At 41.6% G+C, this 21,164-nt stretch overlaps 1 protein-coding gene across 2 annotated transcripts; it reads left to right on the top strand.

Annotated features, from left to right (window-relative positions):
- Window positions 1–911: 911 nt before the first annotated feature.
- On the top strand, window positions 912–20,843 carry LOC119744578 (ubiquilin-1-like). Of its 2 annotated transcripts, none has more exons than XM_038220573.1 (13): window positions 912–1,104; window positions 3,654–3,756; window positions 4,796–4,845; window positions 6,681–6,884; window positions 8,672–8,797; window positions 11,472–11,600; window positions 11,954–12,107; window positions 14,395–14,553; window positions 15,587–15,732; window positions 17,122–17,205; window positions 17,845–17,960; window positions 18,917–19,190; window positions 20,047–20,843. In XM_038220573.1, exons 1-13 carry the CDS (start codon window positions 994–996, stop codon window positions 20,185–20,187), a joined length of 1,797 nt encoding a protein of 598 aa, XP_038076501.1. In that variant the 5' UTR covers window positions 912–993; the 3' UTR covers window positions 20,188–20,843. The 2 variants fall into 2 exon arrangements, with proteins under 2 accessions (XP_038076501.1, XP_038076500.1); XM_038220572.1 differs by having other exon boundaries at window positions 14,392–14,553.
- The last annotated feature ends 321 nt before the right edge of the window (window positions 20,844–21,164 follow it).

The following is a 21,164-nucleotide window of genomic DNA, read 5'->3' as shown; positions in this document are numbered from 1 at the left end:
GGCTGGGGCCCACATCAGGGTGACCGTAAGGTCATGACTAAATTCTGCTAAATGCACTTCAAAAATCTGTCAGATATATCAAAAATCTGTCAAATTCCCCAGAATTACTTGAAATACACTATAAACACTTTAAAGCACATGCAGATGTTGTAATATTGCCTTAATTAATTTTCAAATAACATTATAAAACAATCTTTAGCCACATAAAGATAATATGAAATTGCATAAATTTCAGGCAAAACGCGGTTGCGTCAAGACGAAATCCGGTTCCCAGTGAACCTCAGCACCTAGACCAGGCAACTTGTCCTATTTGCAAGGGTTTGTTTGAAAAGATTGAAGCTTTTGTAAACAAATGTACCATTTTTTTGCAAATTTGCTGTTTTTCTGTCAACCATTTTTGCAGAATTCTGCCAGAAATCTGCCAAAAAAATCCATTCTGTCAAATTTTCTGCCAAACTCGTTTTTCAACAAAAAAATCTGTCAAAGTTAGCCGAAAATCGGCTAAAACGGTCACTATGGCCCACATACAAGTGGCAAACCTATGGTTGGGAGAGATGTGTGTGAAAATAAGGAACATAGCCTTGAAATCAATTTGGGACCATTAATTATATTTTTTCAGTTTTCGGCGCAGAGGCCGTTATAGCCTATTTTGTTGTGGTTGAATATTTCTAGGAATTAATTTTATTTTGGTGGCCAGCAGTTGGAAATTAAAGGTTTAAAAAAGATAAAAACACCGAGTCTAATTCCCAATTGAAATTCAAGGGAACATTCAAACATAGTAACATTGATCATGAACAATCCGAGCCAGGCCAGAGGCAGAGCTTGCGACAGGTTGCGCGGAAATGAAATATTGGTGGCGCTATTAAAAAATAACGGTGAGATAATGGATAATTCACTGATGATCGTCGGAGTTCCGTAATTCCATGTAAAACCACGATAGGACAAGTTGGGAACCAGTTAACTGGCGCATGATTACGCATAAAATCGCTCAAGATGGCGGAAGAAACTGCAGTTCCCGAGACTGGAAAGTTGATAAATATTGTTGTAAAAACACCGAAAGACAAAGAGACCGTCACTGTGGAAGCCACTGCGACGATAAAAGAGGTAATAAAATATTATGCACTCGGTTTTGTGGGATATTATTCTCATTCTCTTGTTTATTTTTCAATAGAAATATTAGTGAGAGTGAGACTAGGAGTGCGTAGATATTGCTGGTGGTACATTGCACTTGCCCAAATCTCGGACAACTCGGAAAAGGGATTTAAACCCTTCCCCACTGTGTCCATTGTTTGATGATCTGTCTGTTGTTTAATAAAGACTGTGTACGTGTTTCCTTAAAATTGGTGAGTATCAAATAATATGTTTAAGTCATAACTCGGAATAAGCAATAACTTGCATCGTGTGCGTGTCCACGATCAGACGATCGTGACGATGGAGATTGGAGTTGGGACCGTACACGAACTGGCACGGATCAATGTGCGCATCACGCAACAGTGCACAACATTGTTTCTAAGTTGCTGCGCGATTGCTCTTGGGTTTATGCTAATCAGAAGGTATTATAGGGCAATTTCCACATGTTTTCATGGTTATTGATCGTAATTAGCTTGAGTAACTCCAGCTGACATGCTCATATTCATCGCAGTGGCTATTGTTACGGCAGCCGTAACGCATTTCCCATTTTCTATCGTTACGGTAGACTGCAACCTGGCAACTTTTATAAAAAAACATGACAAGAAAATATAAAATTAGAAGGAAAAAAGTGAATTTGAACTTTATGAAATTCGGACTTTATTTCCCTTTTAAAAAAAATCCTCCAAAGCCTCAGGTTAGAAAAGGAAAAAAATTCGAGTGCAAAACTGAGATTCGAACCCGCAACCTCGCGGTGCAAAATCCTACCCTCTATCGGCTGAGCTGGCGCACTGCTCGATAAAACGTGGGGAAACAAATAATTATATACCTGCGTGCGTATCAAAAAAATATCGTAGAGGGCGCTAAACAACGAGTGCCGTAACGATAGCCACTTCGCATATTCATTCACATGTAGCGCTGGAGACATAACCTAGTCGTGAGAGTGTGGTAACAAGAGACCCTAAAATAATGGCCTCTCAAATATTGTCGATTTTCACCTCTAATATCCCACCTCAGATGTCATTTACATACCTCATACATTCAGCAGTCATTCACGAAGCTAATGATCGACTTGAAACAGACCACACAAAAAACAAATGTGAAAAATCTTGATGATTTCGGTGGCTTGTCCATAAAAAAACATCCAGGTCCAACGGCTGTCGTCCGTTTTGTTTGGTTAATTATGTAAATGCATGCCTCACGTGATGACATCGAAAAAAAATCTGCGCGTGCGATGTTATATCACACCGCTTTCAGGCACCGCAAGTGAGTTCAATTTTTCGTCTGGTGCGTTGTCGTGGAAAGCATTCTCGTTGTCTTGCTTTCCGCGACAACGCACCAGACGAAAGACGTCCTGGGTATAAATTCTACCACCATAGCGAAAAAAATTATAACACATTTTTTTCATAATTTTTACCTGACGGAGGAAGCTGAAATTTTGCTTACATATTCCTTGTGTCCAGAATTGTGCATGCGCAGGTTTTAGGCAAATATGTGTGTGGGCGGTGTGTTTACCGAAAATAAACCACAAGTTCTACGCTTGCGTTGAAAACATTTTCAGTACGAACTCTACGCGTGAAGACGTACACGCGTGTGCCGTTTGCTGCCGTGGCGGCAGCGTGCTAGGTGTGCATGCATGCGTGCACGTAATCCTAACACGGGTAGTTCGTAGTGAAAATCTTTTCAACGAAAGCGTGGAATTGCGGTTTATTTTCGGTAAACATGCCGTCCGCGGACATATTTGCCGTTCCTAAACCCAGCGCATGCACAATTCTGGACACAAGGAATATTTAAGCGAAATTTCAGCTTCCTCCGTCAGGTAAAAAAATGCAAAAAAAATGTGTTATAATTTTTTTTCGCTATGGCAGGAGAGATTCATACCCTGGACTCCGTTGCAAGTACACAACAGCGTCTGACCTGGACTAGCCATTCCCGGATAATCTAGTGACTTGTCTGCAAGTCTACAGGGACTGGATTTGCGTGCAGTGCACGTGCTTATTCACGGAATGACGTTGCGTTTGCGTGTTTTTAAACAAGTTACATGTATGCCACATTATCTCTTTCTATTTTTCGAAATATATATGTAGACCTAGTTTCCATTGGATTACAAACTTTTTGTTTTGTTTCTGATAACTCAGGCCTTGTTTTGGGCCCACTTTAATAAGCTTTGTGGTGAAAGATTGTGATCAATTTTGGCTTGCAAATTAGTACTGTACGGTAGATGGCAAAGCCAAATCAAATCTCGTGATGTTGTCTCATTTTGGTGATTGGTGTAGGGCGCCCAACGTAACACGTGATGTTTCCTCCTTGGGGTATTTGAACACGCGTTCTTACATAACCTACATTAAGGCTATATTATGGAAGGAAGAGATCCACTGTCTCCATTCAACATTGCTTTTACGTGTAGGCCTACCTGCACAAGTGTTAATTGTATGCATATACATGTATATTGTGATAGACCTTGAAATGATGACGAAAGCACATGTTTAAGAGTTAATTTTTATCCTTTTTGGTTTTTGTTGCAGTTCAAGGAAGAGATATCAAAGAAGTTCAATGCACCTCCAGAGCAGCTGTGCTGTATATTTGCTGGCAAGATTCTGAAAGATGCCGAAACCTTAGAAACACACTGTAAGACAAGTGAAAATGGCCTTGGTCTAACTGTTGTCTTGGTCGAAGTCTAGACTTGGATTTGATTCTTGTAATGCATTTAGCCCCAATCCCTCTGGCAAGCATGGTTAGGCCCTAGTCACACATTCATGGTTTGGAGCTACAGATCTCCACGGTTTGAAATTCGTAATAAATCGTGGGAGTACCGTATTCATCCTTAGTACATCCGTGGCTATCAGTCATCTTCCTTGGGTATTCATTGAGAGGCTACGGAAGTTTGAAACTGTTCATAACTTCCTTGGTGAACCGTCATGAAAATTAATCCTTAGTGCAACCGTGGGACATCCGTAGGACAACCGTACTTATTCGTAGTGTTATTCGTGGCTATTCGTGCATATTCTTGGAGATTCGTAGCTCATTCGTGGAAGAAATCTCTACGAATTCGCTACGAATGTCTTACGGATATGCCCGGATGTGCTAGGGTTCTGCTAAGGTTGTACGATGAATATCCACGCTTATTCATAGGAGAACCTTGGTCATCCGTGACCCAATCGCAGACAACTGTGGCGTTAACGTCATTATTCTTAGTAATACCCTCGATATTCTTCACCAATCCGTCTATATTCTTGACAAACCATGGTGTATTCGTAGAGAAACCGTATGACAGTCGTGGCTATCCGTCCTGAAACTGAAGTGTATTTTTAGAAAGTCGATTTCTCCACAAATCTCGACGGTTCATCGTGATCAATTGATCCTTGTTAAACCGAGGATATTCGTAGCTCCAACCGTGAATGTGTGACTGGGGCTTTAAGCCGCCGTGGTGATATAGGACGCTATCAAGCTTACTTGGGATGGAATCGAACCTCTGACCTCCGGCTTACTAGTGCAGACGTCTTACCACTCGACCACTGAGATGGTGGGGTCAACTGGCCGGTTAAGCCATGTTTGATTTTAGTCTTTTGATTCAAACAATATGTTGACATCAATAAACACTTGGAAATGAAAATATGACGGTTACTCATTTTTGTGAAAATGAAATTGATTTTTCTTTTCCTTTCAGCAATTAAGGATGGGTTGACAGTACATCTTGTCATTAAGTCTACTAACAAGGTAGGTTATCATTTTTTCCCCATATAAATTACATTATTTGCAGCTCACACTTTTAAATAACCTGGAAGTTCATTGTCGAAAGCTTCAGTGTTTTGACAATGTTTAACTTGCGTTCCTCAATTCTATTTTCGACTTTCATCTTAAAAAATAGTTTCTAAATAGCTATTTTCATTGCAATAAAAAAGTTGTTGACTTTTGAATGAGACATGTTTAGTTATTGAAACATTACTTACAAATTTCAAAATTCTTTGCAGCCTGACAATAATTCCATTCTCGTAGGATATGCTAGTTCCCGCTCCACAATCAATATCAATAATAGACAGGCCAAAAGCCAGTTTGCTTGCAAGGCAGATCTTTTTGTGCTCAAAATATAAAAACTTTTTTCCCAGAGGATTGAAGACGCCCCCTCCCCTTTCACCACCCAAAAAGGGGGGAGGGGGTCGATTGGTTGGAATAAAACATACAAGTTTAAACTTTTGTAAGAGAAAAACAAATTGAATTTATTGAAGAGCAAGGATAGCACAACCTAAGTTAACCAATGCTTATCCTGCTAAATTTATAGGATCCAAAACTAGCCAGTGTTCTGTTAGATATTAGGATCTTACATTTTGTAGTGAATTTCTCCATGATACATATTTTCCTGATTTCAGCTTTTTTTGTGTAAGATTTTTTTTTTGATTTCAGGATTTTAAAAGAATCCCTTTTCAACATCTGGAATTCTTTAACAAAAACATAATTTGTTTCACCTTTAAATGTTTCTATGGAATCATAGAAATGGGTATTTTAACTCTTTCAGTGCCCGCAAAAGTTGAAAAGTTTAACCCTAAAGCATGTAAAGTGCCTAACTTCGAGCGTTTTTTCTAATTGTTCAAAATTCTGTAAAAAAAAAAGTAAATAAGTTTGACTCACTATATTTGTTGTTGTTGCTCTCTGGTATATCCTTGGTACATTGGAAAGTCAATAGTAGTCACGATAGTGCTACACCCTGAAACACTGTCCTGCACACAGGGGAATTCCGCACTTTTTGCAGAAAATACGAGTGTCAGTGCTGCGCCCTCTCGCAAGAACTCGAATAAAGCAAACAAATACAGGTCGTACCTGAATGAAAATGATATTATTAGAAAGAGCGAGAGCGCCCCCTTGTGATAACATGCTTACTCTACCTCGTACATGTACAAGGTTTGGCGATTTTAAGTACAAACATTACCTCGTACATGTACAAGGTGGGCACTTCGAACTAACAAATATACTTTGTACATGTACGACTTTGGCACTGAAAGAGTTAAGGGAGTGCATTTAGGCAACTACATTGTACAAATACATACCACAGACCCTATCTTGTTCTGAGGTTCTCAGCGACCCTCAAACCCAGTGCCGATTATTTTGTGATTTTTTTAATTTTTCCCCCATGTCACCCATGACAAACCTCCAGCTGAATTACTCCAGACACACGTACCCCATCACTCAATTACAAAGACATTCGTGATGCGATCAAGCTTAATAGTCATTTGTCGCGAATTTTCATTTGGAGATTCAGGCCAAAATAGGGCCACCTCATCACATCACCTCAACACATCTCTGGGTGTTCTGACTTCCATAATTTTGGAACTAAAGATGGTATCAGCATGCGGTTTTCACAGCAGTAATGCTGAGATTGTGCTCTTTTCAAATCTGTAAAAAAAAAAAAAAAGTGACCAGGGTTGACAAACGACTCATTTAGCTTGATTGCATCACATTTACTGTTCATACACACACACACGCAGTCCATAAACCTCAGGTTTATCCCCGTTCTATCTCACTGTTCATCCCGGTATTTATTTTGCCCCCTCTCTCAGGCTCAAGAGCAGGCAGCCACCGCGGCACGCCCACAGTCCTCCTCGTCCTCCACCAGTACGTCGTCCACCACCACCCCTGGTACCACCCCAGCACCGGGTGGTGGGGGTGCCAATCCTTTTGGCCTAGGGGGACTGTCGGGTCTGGGCAACATGGGCTTCGGCTCAGCTAACTACCTGGAGATGCAACAGCAGATGCAGCAACAGGTGAAAACAAAAAACGCTCAACCTTTGAGCAAATTTCAGCACCGGGACCAATTTTGTGGAGCTTTTAAGCACAGAATTTTACTAAGCACGGAAAATATTGTCTTAGCAAAAATAGGTTACAAGCCAAAATGCCATGTAATGTATACTGCTTTCGACTGGTACTCTGCTGATTTTTGCTTAGCATTTTCTGCTTATAAGCTCCCTGAAATTGGGCCCAAGTTTCCTTGTAGAATGGAACATTCCGTCTGTCACCTCATGAAATTATTCTTACCATTTCACTCATAACCATTCGTTGTTTGTGAAGCAGTGAAGTGGTGTCATCAGGTCATGCTCCAGACTGGGACCTGGAGTGTTCTGAAACGTGCAAAACTAAATCAGGCCAACTTTACTCACTCTTTTAGCCAGCAAATTTCTCCAAAATTTTCGTTGGGCAGAGAAAAGGTCCTCAGTATTTCACCAACCAAGTTCGAAGACTCAATTCAATTTTTAAAGGAGACATTTCTTCAATATTTTGCACATGAGAGGGAAGTCAAGTGATTCAAAATGAGGCTAACGACTAGACTGGTACATGTCCAACCATGGTCCAACTGTTTGAAAAAAAAACCTGACCCTTCCTTCATTGTCATTAGTCTGGTGACTGACTATGGAGAAATGTGTAGTAAATACAGACTAGTTCCTAACTTGCTACATGTTTCTTTTGGCACAGTTGATTAAAGCAGTTCTGAAGTGTTGTTGGACTGGTTGTTTCAGGTGCCAGTCTATTTTCTTGTATTGCATGTTTTCAATACCTTAAGTTTTGGGACGCTCATACAATGTATTGAGAGTTCCAAAGTTCTTTGGTGTGGTTTAAAAGCTTAGGGCAAGCAGGCATATTTAGTAATGCTTCACTGCTCTCCGGCCTCTGCAATGCTTTTTTCTATGCAGTGACTCTCTGCGTGACACAGTTACTTTAACACTTAATATCCCTTCGCCTGAAATGGACATGTAGGGTTAAATGGGTTTTCCATATTGCTCTGAATATTGACTTCCCATTAGGAGGATTAACCTTTAAGGACCAGCACCCGATTTCATCAAACTCTTCGTAACTTAAGATGCATCGCAGCGATGCGACGCGTCGTATCTCTACGATGCATCGCAGCTGCGACGCGTCCTGCGATCCATTTCGCAAAACACGTCGTAAGTGCGACGCGTCGTAGGTGTATTTATAGCACAACTCGGTGACTGTTTTATGTATTTAGACAGCGTACAGTAAATAGTCGTCTGATATTCAACAAAGAGATCTCTGCTCGAAATTTGTTAAAACGTAAAACAAAATGGCGGTCGTGCAATGCAATTTTGAAGGAAAGCAAGCTCTCAGTGAACTGTATAGCTACTTTGAAATTTCAACTGCAATATTCCAGTCTAATTCATAATTCTTCAATGAATTTTCTATTGACAACTTTATACACATTGCCTCGGTATTATAATCTCGTTTTTGTCATGTTTATGGCATTAAACTGGCTTAGAAAGGGACTCTTCGTATTTTGCGATGACCACTAGACACGTCGTAACTTGCGACATGTTTTAAGCCATTGTCAAGGAACTTACGACGCGTTTAACACATCGCAACTTTTGTGAAATGGATGATACAACGCGTCGCGAGTTGCATCGTGTTTTACAAGTCGTAACTCGAGTTGCGACGCGTTGCAGCCCTTCGTGAAATCGGGTGCAGGCTTGTAATATACCCCAGTCATATTGTATCATGTGAAATTTGAAGTCTCACTCCTATCCGTTCTCGTAACTTGCAGCTGCTGAGCAACCCGGACATGATGCAACAAGTACTGAACAACCCCATGACACAAAGCCTGATGCAGAATCCAGACCTGATGAGACAGATGATCCTCAGCAACCCACAGATGCAAGAACTCATGGAGGTGAGAGGGTGGACCAAACACTTTTGTCACTTGGTCCATACTTTTCATACCATATTTGCATTTTCTAAAAATGTGTACGACGTTCTGGCAAAACGAGACGGAACTGGGCACAGGCCGTTGCAGAAAACCGGATGGTTTTCCAAAAAAATTGCAAAAAAGTGGATGGGGTGATTTTCAGATTTATTGATATTTGTAATCTTTGATACGTCTGCTACACATATTTTAAAAGAAACAGTATAAAAATCGCTGAATATAAGTGTTTTTTAAGGAAAAACAATTGGCATTTTTCATTTTCAAGAATTCATAAGAAGGAATTTTGCATCGGGGTGATGTAAATCAAATTAGGTTTTGCCGTTCTCCGACGTATAAACACTGTATACTCAGTGTGTTACCTCCCGAGTGAAAGTTAGAAAAAATCTTTCGGGTGGGGTTCAGTCCCACCCAAGTGATTTTTCCAACTTTCCCTCGGGAGGTAACACACTGAGTATACAGTGTTTATACGTCGGTGAAGGGCAAAACCTAATTTGATTTTCAAGAATGCAAAACTCGAAACTTTAAAGTCCTTGTCTCAGCATATTACTTTTTCAACATGTTGATTTATATGAACTTTAAAGAGCCATAACTTGTCAACAGAATTACCGACTGAAGTGCAACAAACAATATTGTAAGGAGACGATCACTCTCTTTCCTAGTACAGTGGAACGTCACTATACCGAACACCGCTTTACTGAACATTCAGCTATGCTGAACATCATCCTTGACCACTGTTTTTTGTGAACAAAGCGTACCGAACATTGTTGTTGAAAAATGTCAACAGAAGAGCGACAAGTGCCTATTATTTCCCCAAGGAATAGAAGGGGAAAGCCACCCATCGATGTAGGTAGTAAGCTCAAAAACTGTGTAATGACATAATTCAATAGTCGGCACGTGTTCAGAGTCATCTTCCAGTAACTACCAGGACATGCAGGGTGAAGTTCTGAAGGGCGCTATTTATTGAAAAGTGAGTACCGGAGCACCGGCAGCTTAAAATCACTGTACTGAACGATCGCTATTGCGAACAATTTCTGTGGATCCCGCGATGTTTGTTATCCAGTTCGTTAGTAAAAACGTTATACACGCTCGTGCACCACCGATTACTAGTGCCCATTGGATAAACGCTCGAGTTGCGTTTAGCTTCCAGTTCCATTCGTGCTATGCTAGATGATGTCACACTAATGAACCGGATAGTACCAACAAATCCTCATTTTCCACCTCTGCCCAGTTCTTTCTCATTTTGCCAGAACTCCCCACAAATACCTATTTCATCCCTTCAAAGTAGCTTCTGTTGGCTTCTAATGCGTCAATAAAGCCCCACCACTTAATTCCCAAAGCGCTGGCATTACTCTGACAGGGGTGTGATTTTTCCGGATTTTTCCGGATTTCCGGATTTTTAGTCTAACGTCTGTGGAATTTTATGGGGATTCCGGAATTTTATGCGGATTCCGGATTTCCAACGTTTTCTGTATCGCCCAAAAACTTCTAGCGAAATAGGGCCTAAATTACGATGGACGGACTGGTGATACAAGTCTAACAAGCAGTGCAGTCAAGAACCTGATAGACATCAATGCAGTGTGCACAGTGGAGTACTTGAGGACCAGACTAAAATGATTCTCAATGGGTTTGCACCTAGTGTTTGAGTATCGCGTGTGGATGTGTGTGTGTTTTGTGCATGTATTGTGCAGTGACGATCGTGAGCAAGCAATTCGCGAACACATTGGTGTCAATATTGCCGCGATTTTGTCAAGGAATTTAAGAGTATGGTTGGAAGAACTGGAAATAAAGTGTCACTGTGGATGGAAATCAGTTTGAGCTGCAGTAGTGCTTTGAAAAATAGCCACCACCAACACAAAATTTCAAAAATGTTTTAGAAGCCTGGGACGTGGGAGTGGGACTGGAGTTTTAAAGTAAGATTAGGCGTACTATAAAATAATTATAAAGCACCGTTCGTATTTTTTGTGTGAATCGTTTTTTCTCTTTGCAAACATGCAAAAATAATAACATCACTCACAGAAAAAGACATTTTGAATCAATCACATGTGGTTTATATTATTTAATGACTAGACATTTTCCCCTAATTTTCCCCCATTTGTTTTCTTAACTGAAGCGATAAAATTTGCAAGCATTACAGAAATTACAAAATGTACATGCCCTATATGCACAGATGTGCATGTATATGTATACATGTACATCTATACAAGAACATGTACAATAATACATGTACATGTATACATGTACATTAGCTCGTGGATTTTTCGTTTTTGTCCGATCACACCCCTGCTCTGAAGTAGGTACTGTCTTCAACCCTGCATGCAAAAGCTTTGGCAGGGTCTAGGATTCGTGAAGAAGGCCTTCTGGCCAGTTTGGATTTGATCCTAGGAAACAACCAGAAGTCGCATGGATCTAGGAGTTGGTGTTCCATCAAAATTTCGAGAGATTCGAGACAGTCTTCAAGTCCATCTGCACCCTGACAATGCAGGACCTCACAAAGCCCGCCTTGTCTAGACCTTCCTGCTTGTGATTTCACCTGCTTCCATGGACACGTGTAAATTGCAAGCTGTAGCTTGGATTCGGACGCAGGCTAACTGCACTTATGTGATCCAATTGATCCTGTGTACGTTTTCTTTCACACGTGTAGCGCAATCCGGAGATCAGACACATGTTGAACAACCCCGAGTTGCTGCGACAGACTATGGAGATGGCTAGGAATCCAGCCATGATGCAAGAGATGATGCGCTCACAGGACCGGGCACTCAGTAACTTGGAGGTCTGTACAACTTGTTTAAAAGCTCGACAAAGAGCCACAGGTTTTTATGTGATGATTCATACTTCTTAATTATTCATGCTCAAAATCGAGACTCAGAAACTGTGTTTCTTGTTACTACGCTGTTAAAACCGTTGATTTATATATTTGATATAATATCCAATCTATTGATAAAATGTCTGCGTAATTAAGAATTTATGATAATATTGATCACATATCATGTAATTTAGTCTCTGTTTCGCTTCTTTGTTTCCCTGCTTACTGTTCATAGCCTCTGATGTTTCCATCACTTTTTGTCCCCAAGGTTTGCAGTAAAATGATTTTTCATTCTTATCGTATCTTGTCTGTGTTGAAAGAGTATCCCTGGTGGTTACAACGCCCTGCGACGGATGTACACCGACATTCAAGAACCCATGCTGAATGCGGCACAGGAACAACTCGGAGGCAACCCCTTTGCTGCCTTGCGCGGTGGCGGTGGCGGTGGCAGTGGCGGTCAAAGTCAAAGTCCAGGTGAGGTCATCTTCACGTTCTTGATGCATAAGGCGAAGGTCCACTATTGGAAAGAGTGTGTACAAAACATATGGGAGTTATTTGAATAAGGGAATAAATGTGTGCTCCGGAGGTTTTTATCACTCGTTTAATACCGCTTAGAGTCTGGGTGCTGATAATTACCCGAGCCGGAGGCGAGGGTAATTATCAGCACCCAGACTCTAAGCGGTATTAAACAGAGTGATAAATACCGACCGAGCACATATTTATTCCCATTCATAAATACCTTATCCGTAAAAAAATATCAAATAATTCGTTCAAAAAATCCCGATTTTGTTCAACAAGTTCACTTCATGCTTTTTGAAACATCCCTCTAGCAAAATAATGGAGTGTTCAGCTGGCGAGTAAGATGTAAACAACCCTTTTATGGAGATTGACGCGCGCGTAACATGTTCTGCGCGATGTCTCGCAGAACGCACCTGGGGCGTTGCGTTTTGAATTTAGAACTATAAAATTCTGACTCGCTTGTAGTGTTGCGCATGCCTACGTGAGGATTGTGAACGTTCAACCAATGAAACGGTAAGAGGCACTGGATTTTTAGGAGTCCATATTTTATTGTGACACTGGAAAAGTGTTTAAGACCAGCTAGCCATGTCTTTATCATCCGTTTAAGACCGGCCACGTGACGGGCTCTCGACCAATAGGAATGGCTAAACTGTCTGAGGTATTTATGAATGAAAGTTAAAGTATGAACAAAAGAAGGATAAAGGGCGGCCCCCCTCAATGGAAGGTGTTTGCATACATGTATTACATACACCCCGAGGACAGACACACAAAGAGAGAACAACAGATTCTCTATTGTCCTCGGGAGTTTGTCTTTTCCTGAGAGTGGTCCTCGGGAGTGAGGACAGACACACAAAGAGAGTACAACAGATTTTCTATTGTCCTCGGGAGTTTGTCTTTTCTTGAGAGTGGTCCTTGGGAGTGAGGACAGACACACAAAGAGTGGACAACAGATTCTCTATTGTCCTCGGGAGTTTGTCTTTTCTTGAGAGTGGTCCTCGGGAGTAAGGTTGTGCAGTTAGTCTACGGAAAGTGTTATATTATAGGAACAAAGGGAAACACAAAGCCTTGTCCTCGAGAGTAATGGGAAAACATGATTATGCGGGGGTGAGTATGTGAACACCGGCAATCGTGGACCTAGGACAAAAGGGTTAGGGCACAATACGTCCACGATTGACTAAACATCCACTATTGAAATTCATGTACAAAACCAATGAGAGCTGTTGCTAAAAAAGAGTACAAACAAAGGAATGAGGATTGGGGACAATAGGGGGTCCACAATCAGCGTGTTAACAAAGAGAGGGGTGTGTGCATTGTGGGGAAGGGTTTTTGTATTAGAGAAATTAGCAGTGTTGTAACCAAGTCAATTTTTTTTTAATTCGAGTCAAGTCGCCAGTCAATTTTTCCCGATTCAAGTCAAGTCACAAGTCAATTTTTTTAAGTCTGTCTGAACATGCTAAGCCATAATTCATATGACAAATGTACATGTACATGTACCCTTTCTCTGACATCCTTTATTGACGATACAAGTCTTTACTTTGCAATATATGAATACAAGTTACATGTAGGAACTGTGCCTTATTGATGCTTAGCTTACTACATGTTTATCAGATCCTTGGCTTTCTATCATCCAAATTTTGCAGAAGCGCGCAAAAGTTGTGTTTATTTAAACAAAAGTGTTTATGCCAGCAAGTCAAATTTATTCAAGTCAAGTCAAGTTGCTGGTCAATAAAAAATATTGACTTGAGTCAGACTTGAGTCCGAGTCAGCGACTCGAGTCAACAACACTGGAAATTAGGGCCGAGTTGTGGGGACTTTCTACTGTCCCCATAGCTCTTAGGTCCCCACAATAACTACAAAACAAATGTACGTTTGTTTTTAAGTGTTAAAAGTTGTAAGAAAAGCATACTTTGGACAAATCTATATTATAGACCGTCTACTGCTCTGGGGCCTCGGCCCAAAAAGTTCTCTGCCGAGTATTTTGTGGATATTTCTCACCTCTATTCTCACCTCTAGCATTAGTAACTTCATAGGCAGATTACGACTACCGATCAGTTGGTAAAGAAAATTGACTCAAAGTTCCATGATTGATGAACCCTTTTGAATTACAGAGATGATCCTGGGGAGCAGACTCCAGTCTGACACCTATTTTTCTTAGCCAGAGGGAGTGATACTTTTAAGTAATATCATTACTTTTAAATCCCTCTCTGTTTGTTATCATCCCCACCTTCTCCAACCCCAGCAGAGACCTCCGGCCAGCAGGGACGCGAGAACACAGAGCCCCTGCCCAACCCCTGGGCACCTCCTTCCTCGAGACCTGCCGGGGGCACCACGCCGGCGCCAACCAGCACCACAACCCCAACCCCCAGCCCGTCGACAGCTACCCCTAGCATGACAGATACAGGTCAGTCAAGAAATGCAAGCAGTTGCTATCTATAGGACGAATTCGGCAAATAAACCAGGGGTGTGAAATCTCAGCTTTAAAGCTGATTTCAGCTTTTTTTGTTTTGGATTTCAGCTTTTTTCCCTCACTTGCTGTGTACAAAAGTATAGGAGATATCCAAAGTTCAGCTTTTTTTACACCTTTTCCAGCTGTTTTCAGCTATTTTTATCAGTGGTCACTCACACCCCTGATAAACTTACAAACCTAAATTGAGGCGGAAAAGCGCTCGAGCGCATACTTGGTGGAAGGAGCATTGAGTGCTTGGTATCACCTGTTTGCACTCATATTCTCACCTTAGTATTGGCTTCCAAATTGAAGTCATCAAATTTGTAATAGGCTAATCAGGTATGCAACTTTTTCTCAGATCAGCCAATTTCCTCTTTTTCACTTCTCTTGTAAACCATCAAAACTTGAAAAATACTGCAGAGAAGGTGGTAAACTTTTCAATTTCCTGATTTATTTTTGGTGACCTCAGTTGCATGTCTGACTTATCTGGCAAAAGTCATTATTGAGGTGGTGCCACATTTATGCCCTCATTCGTGACCTAAATGAGTTCGTTCTGCAACATATCTGTCCCACGATGTGGCAGTTGTTATTAGCAGTGGGAGTTAATCCAACAGGTTCTCTTCGGAACCACACATACTCAAAAAAGAGATAGTTCCACATGGTGTTACCGCAAACCTCTCACATATAGCAGTGAGAGATTATTCAGTACGGTCTATAAACAGGACCAATTTTTATCAGAATGTGCTCAAACCAGTAGGTGTTACACTTGTCCATTTTATCTATGAGTGCGCTGCCCGTGGGTGATGGCTTCAACCTGCCTGGCTAGAGGCCGAGTGAAAAGTAATCCCGCGCCTTGTTCCTTCTTGTTAAAATAATCCCGGCGCAAATTGGGCAAAGCCCTTATTGATCAATACCAAGGCCCCGTTTGTTCTCATGTTCTGTGCACCACTTCTCACCCGTCTTTCTTCTTCTTTGTTATCCCCTTCAGCGGGGGGCCTTTTCAACTCCCCAGGCATGCAGAGCATGTTGCAGCAGGTCTCCTCCAACCCGCAGTTAGTCCAGAACATGCTGCAGGCACCCTACATGCAATCCATGCTGCAGTCTATGTCCAACGACCCGGAACTTGCTGCACAGGTACGTGTGTAGGCCCACTATTGTCAAGCAGTACGCCTCGTGATCTGGAGATCTTGTAGGTAGTTCTGTAGGTTGTGGGTTCAAGTCTAGCCTCTGGGGTCATGGTGAGTGTGTCCTTGGGCAAGCCACTTTGCAAAGGAATAACTTGGAACCTATAGTGCAAATATCGTCACCATTCTGACGAAGTGACGAATCCTCCCAAAGCCGAGATTTTAAGCAATTTGAGATTTTTGGATATTCTAACATTTTATGATGTCCTGTACATGATTACTAAATTTCGAGACACAAAATTGCATTCTTCGATTAAAATAAGTGGTAAATGTGCGGCAACTCAGTATTTCGTTTCGACGCAGGTGACGAAACTCGATTCATCACTTAGTCTTTCTAATTTTACATGTGTGCTATATTTAGATTTATGTAGCCTCTACAAATCTGCATTCTAAAAATGTGTAACTTTTATATACCCATGCGCGACGAATCTGTGTACAAACACAATTCTACATATGTGTGACCAACCAGTACTACCATTTCCGTTTTGGCGAAGTGACGACTATCTTTAGTAATCAATGTCTCCTAATTAAACATGCTTTTATGAAAATAGAGACACATTTTTTGGCAATTTAACTTATGTGCTGTCGCATCAGTTATACTCTTTTCAATTCTGGGGAAGAAATGTATACGAAAAAGCAATTTGAAAAATCTACCAACTTCAAACGCGATTTTCTCAAAACTCGGTTTTGCAGCTGTGTACGCAGATTCTTCACTTCGTGAAAATGGTGTTTGTGCTTGTACTCATTTGCGTTGAATTGACTCCACAAAACTGCATTACCCTTCTAAATGCTGAGATAGTTTTAGGTTTTTTTTCGTGGGCCCAATGAGCACGGATAATAATACTGTCATGAAGCAGGTGACTAAGAGTTCTCGTCCCACTTCTAGTAACACGACATAGATTTTGTCTTTCAGGCTTACACCAAAAAAAACACGTAATGCCAACCAAAAAAAGTCTCCGGTTTCTGGTATGCGCGCGCGTCGCCGTAGCCATGCGCGTCGGCAAAATGAAAAAGTTTTTTTTCAATGAAAGATGATGTCTCAAAACCGCCAAACTCACTGGTTTGACTGGAATCCTGCTGCTGCACAATTTTAAGGTGTTTTTAGATGGGGTTATGATCGAGAATAAGCTTTGTGTGGCCTCTCTGGTCTCCCATAATATTAGCACTAAGTTTAGTCGGGCACCATTTGCAGTCATCAGCCGACATTTGAAGCCAAAAAAACAGGTAAAAAAAAAAAAAAAGCCGCGTCGCCGCACCACTTTTTGGGCAAGCTCCATACCAGAAACCGGAGACTTTTTTTTTTGGCCTAAGCCTAGGTTTTGTTTTTTTGCTCCTGTAGATTATGCGATCCAATCCCATGTTTGCCAGCAACCCAGAACTGCAACAACAGATGACAACAATGTTGCCCAGTTTTCTCCGCCAGGTAATCATTATAAAGTTTTTTTCCCTGATCATCCGTTTTCCTCACTTTTAAACTTCCAATGACTGCCTTTAAGAAATTGAAGAACACTGTAGAAAGTCTTGCAAAGCCCGGAAGATTCGCTGTTTGTTTAGAATCATCCTCTTGGCAAGTTGTCATGTTTTGTTCCTAAAGCCGCAAGTAGCCAATATTTTATCTAATAGGTGAAGAAGCTAAATGATCTCAATAGGCTTGCCCTGAATCTGTTCATATAACTTTGATTACTGGGGGGGGGGAACATGTAGGGGTGCCATTTAATCCAAATGGCTGTGTCCATTGAAGAAGGTTGCACTGATTATCTTTCAAAACTTTGGCAAGGACATTAATGGCAAACTCGACTTTAATAATTGCTTCATCCATTTCCGTGCTAATATTTTGAAATTCTTCAACCACAAGCTAAACAAAATTGGCCACAAACATGAACAGCAGTCATTAAAATTCATCTTTTGTTGCATCCCAGAATGTTTCTGAGTTCTTTTTTTTTTTTTGCAGTGGTGAATTAAAGCGTGGAGTTCCATAGTGTGTTCTTGATTGCATTTTCAAGATGCATTGTTTTACTTAACAAAAAAATGTGTTTGTTTTTTTGGACATTTCCTAACATAGATGGAGAATCCAGATGTCCGTAACGTAATGACCAACCCCAGAGCAATACGGGCAATTATGCAAATACAGCAAGGCATGCAGGAGCTGCAGTCGATAGCGCCAGGGATCTTACCAGGGTGAGTAGCCAGCATTCCGGCGGTCTAGGGTTCAAATTCTGTATTATCACCACAGATGAAATTGATGATCCATTTATGCACAAACCACAAAGCATTGCCATCTACCATTGTGACGTATGAGGTGAGTAGCCAGCAGTCTGCTGGTCTAGGGTTCGAATCCTGCAATGTAACTTCAAAGTCTTACAGGGTCAGTAGACAGCCATCTCCTGGTTTAGGGTTCAAACTAATGTTGTGCAAAACCGACTTGAGTTGGGTCGGGTCGGTTTTTCCATCATCTCAGTCAGGTCAAGTCGGTGCCGGTTTTGCGTTTGCGTTTTTCGGGTCAGCTCTGTTCAGTTGAGCCATCTTGTGAAAAACCCAAAATAAACCAATATCATTGCAGAGTTGCTGTGCCCAGTACGACCAACGTCAATCGTCCAACGTCAACCCACCGCGAGAATGTGCATGTGGTTTGCGGTCTATTGCGCACAGTCTATAACGTGTAGGCCCACCTAACGGTACAATTATTTACTGAGAGATGACGATTTTCACGCGACGCAGCTAAGTTTAGGCACGAAACGTCGACACAGTTGCCTAAGCCAGATGTTCAGGGGTTATTCTGGTTGGTTCGGTTTTGGGTCGGTTTTTGCTTGAATGTTTGTCAGATCGGGTCGGATTGGATTAGGGGTGTTCAGATCGGTTTTAGTTCGGATTCGGTTTATATCTAAAATGTTCCGGGTCGGTTTTGCCTGGTCAACCCGACCTGATGCACAACATTGATTCAAATCCTATAATTAAAACACCATCCCAAACAGGCCTTTTGTACAATTTTTGCATTCTCCGTAAAATATTCCTTAATCTTGCAAAAATTCTTCGGCACCTAAATGTGGATTATGAAAAATCTTGTAGTGATGAAGAATAAAAGTTTTGTAATTCTTCTCTTAAATAATGCTTCAAATGTTTTTTTTTAAATTCAGGATGGCCGGATCGGGAGCAGGAGGGCTTGGTGCATCGACAACATCCGCCTCAACGCCGGCCTCCACCACCACCCCTGCCACCGCCCAGACAGATACAGCCGGTACCACCACCACCTCTGCTACTACCACCAGCACTACTAGTAGCACCACGACCCCAACAACTGGCACCGCCCCACCGGTGGGGCCACTAGGGGGGCTGGGGAGCGACCAGTGGAGCCAACTGATGACACAGATGCTGACCAACTTGGGTGCTGGTGCTGGCACAACACAACAGGTATTTGATTTATAACCCGTTACTTGATGTTTTAGACTGGCATTTCCAGAGTCACATCGTGCCAAATAGTTTACCCAGTTCACGTCGGATAACGTGTGTACACGCAAAGGTTTTGCGGTATTCGGAACGGATGACGGATAAACACGGAAATATCTGTCTGCGACCTGCTCGCAGCGAGCAAGGCCGGAAATATCAGGGTGTGCTACCCGCAGATGATGGCGTGAACCCGTCTGGCATCGAGGTCCGTGAAAACAATCCTGCGCCTAGGTCCGGTCAATGTCAAAATCATCCCGGCGCGAACTGGTCAAGAAACAACTCTGGTCGACCTAAATCCATTTTGGTTTCAGACAGATAAAACTGCAGCTCACCTAATCTACAGGCCACAACGAAGACAGGATTCCACCCCTTTGCTGCAGTCACTATTGGTTGCCGATCTCCAAAGGCAACCCAACTGATTGAAATTGACAACACAGATGTTGAAATTGTTCATGAGTTTATATTTTGTTGCCCTTCGATGTATTTTTATAAACACTGTATACAGAGTGTTGTCCTGAGTGATTGTGTGAAAAAAATTCACGAACTACTCGGGTGGGACTCGAACCCACGACCTCCTGCTTACTAGTGCAGACGTCTTACCACTCAACCATTGAGCTGGCCGGGGTAGCTGGCTGGTTGGAATCTGATATAGCAGCGGGTACCGAAACCAAACTATTCAGACTTATTATCCATCACAAGTCCTTGGACTACAACACTGTCTCTGGCTGACTGACCCATTTGATCAAGTTGGGTCACAAATAGAGTGGAGCATTCAGAGACTCTTCATTACCATTTTCATCTTCATCCTCCTCTTTGACAGCAACCTCCAGAGGTGCGTTTCCGTCTCCAGATGGAGCAGCTGGTCAACATGGGCTTCAACGACGAAGCGAGGAATCTCCAAGCTCTGATCGCCACCGGCGGAGACGTCAATGCGGCCATCGAGCGGATCCTGATGGGGTAACATTCAATCATGGAATCAAGGAATATTTAAAATGTCAAAAATAGTTTGTCTGTTCAGCTGACATTGAGGGCAAGCTTATGGAATCAATCATCAGAACTATCTTAAACAAAAAAATTGTTTCCCCAACTTCATCCGTAAATCCTGGTAGTATTACTATAGTAAATCTAGGCATTGACCGAAAAGTACCGTGGGTCTCCCAGTGCACTGTTGATACTCCAGTCACTTCTGTACCGCGTTTTGTGTCATGTGTCAATTTAATTTTCATCAAAAAGACAAACACTTCTCCCACCTTGACTTGTAATCTGTCACTATTACGGTAGTGGTGTCACAAAATGGATTTGTGGTGAAAGTTGGCCCGCGGAGTCTTTTAAATAAAAAGAAAATGGTTGGCAAGGAAAATGATGTGGTTTTTTTTCTTTCCAAAATCATTGCTTTCTAATAATACAGTGGGTTAAGTGGTCAAACTGCCCTGGAGAAATCAATATACAAATATTAAGATTGTGAGACAAAGTGATAAGACTCGGCCACATTGTGAGGGAATGAAGAAGCTGTACATAAAGCCATTTTGGTGAGAATAAACAAACGCGATTCCAAAATTCAAAAATTACGTTTATGCAATCTTTACTTCTTAGATGGAAGTCATCACTAAATTAAAATAATTTGTTTGACTGGACAGAAAATTCAGCAGCGATAGCATTCACTCAAAACTATATGTCCCATATTTTATCGTAATTTTAGAGTTTGATCAAAGACATTGACTGGAGCAGGGTTAGAACCTGCAACCTTGGGATTGCCGTTCCAGTGCTCTACCAACTGAGCTATCCAGCCCTTTGTTGGGGGTTCCTCAATTTGTGAATGTCTTTGTTCAAGGGGTGCTGGTCGGTTGCCACAATTTATTATCAATTTGTAGTCATATCACCATATGTAATTAACTTCATGGTTCATTTTTGATTTACATGAACAGAATGTATGTTACG

The sequence above is a fragment of the Patiria miniata genome, unplaced genomic scaffold (genome assembly GCF_015706575.1).
Source record: "Patiria miniata isolate m_02_andy unplaced genomic scaffold, ASM1570657v1 HiC_scaffold_7, whole genome shotgun sequence".
NCBI classification, from domain to species: domain Eukaryota; kingdom Metazoa; phylum Echinodermata; class Asteroidea; order Valvatida; family Asterinidae; genus Patiria; species Patiria miniata.
This window is presented reverse-complemented; position numbering and strand designations above follow the sequence as displayed.

What these genes read in the sequence shown, in the direction of transcription:
- LOC119744578 (XM_038220572.1), top strand. Translation starts at nt 994, where the DNA reads ATGGCGGAAGAAACTGCAGTTCCCGAGACTGGAAAGTTGATAAATATT. An exon ending in CCCTAGCATGACAGATACAG is followed by an intron (nt 14,554 to 15,586) that starts GTCAGTCAAGAA and finishes TATCCCCTTCAG; the next exon opens with CGGGGGGCCTTTTCAACTCC. An exon ending in TGCCCAGTTTTCTCCGCCAG is followed by an intron (nt 17,206 to 17,844) that starts GTAATCATTATA and finishes TTCCTAACATAG; the next exon opens with ATGGAGAATCCAGATGTCCG.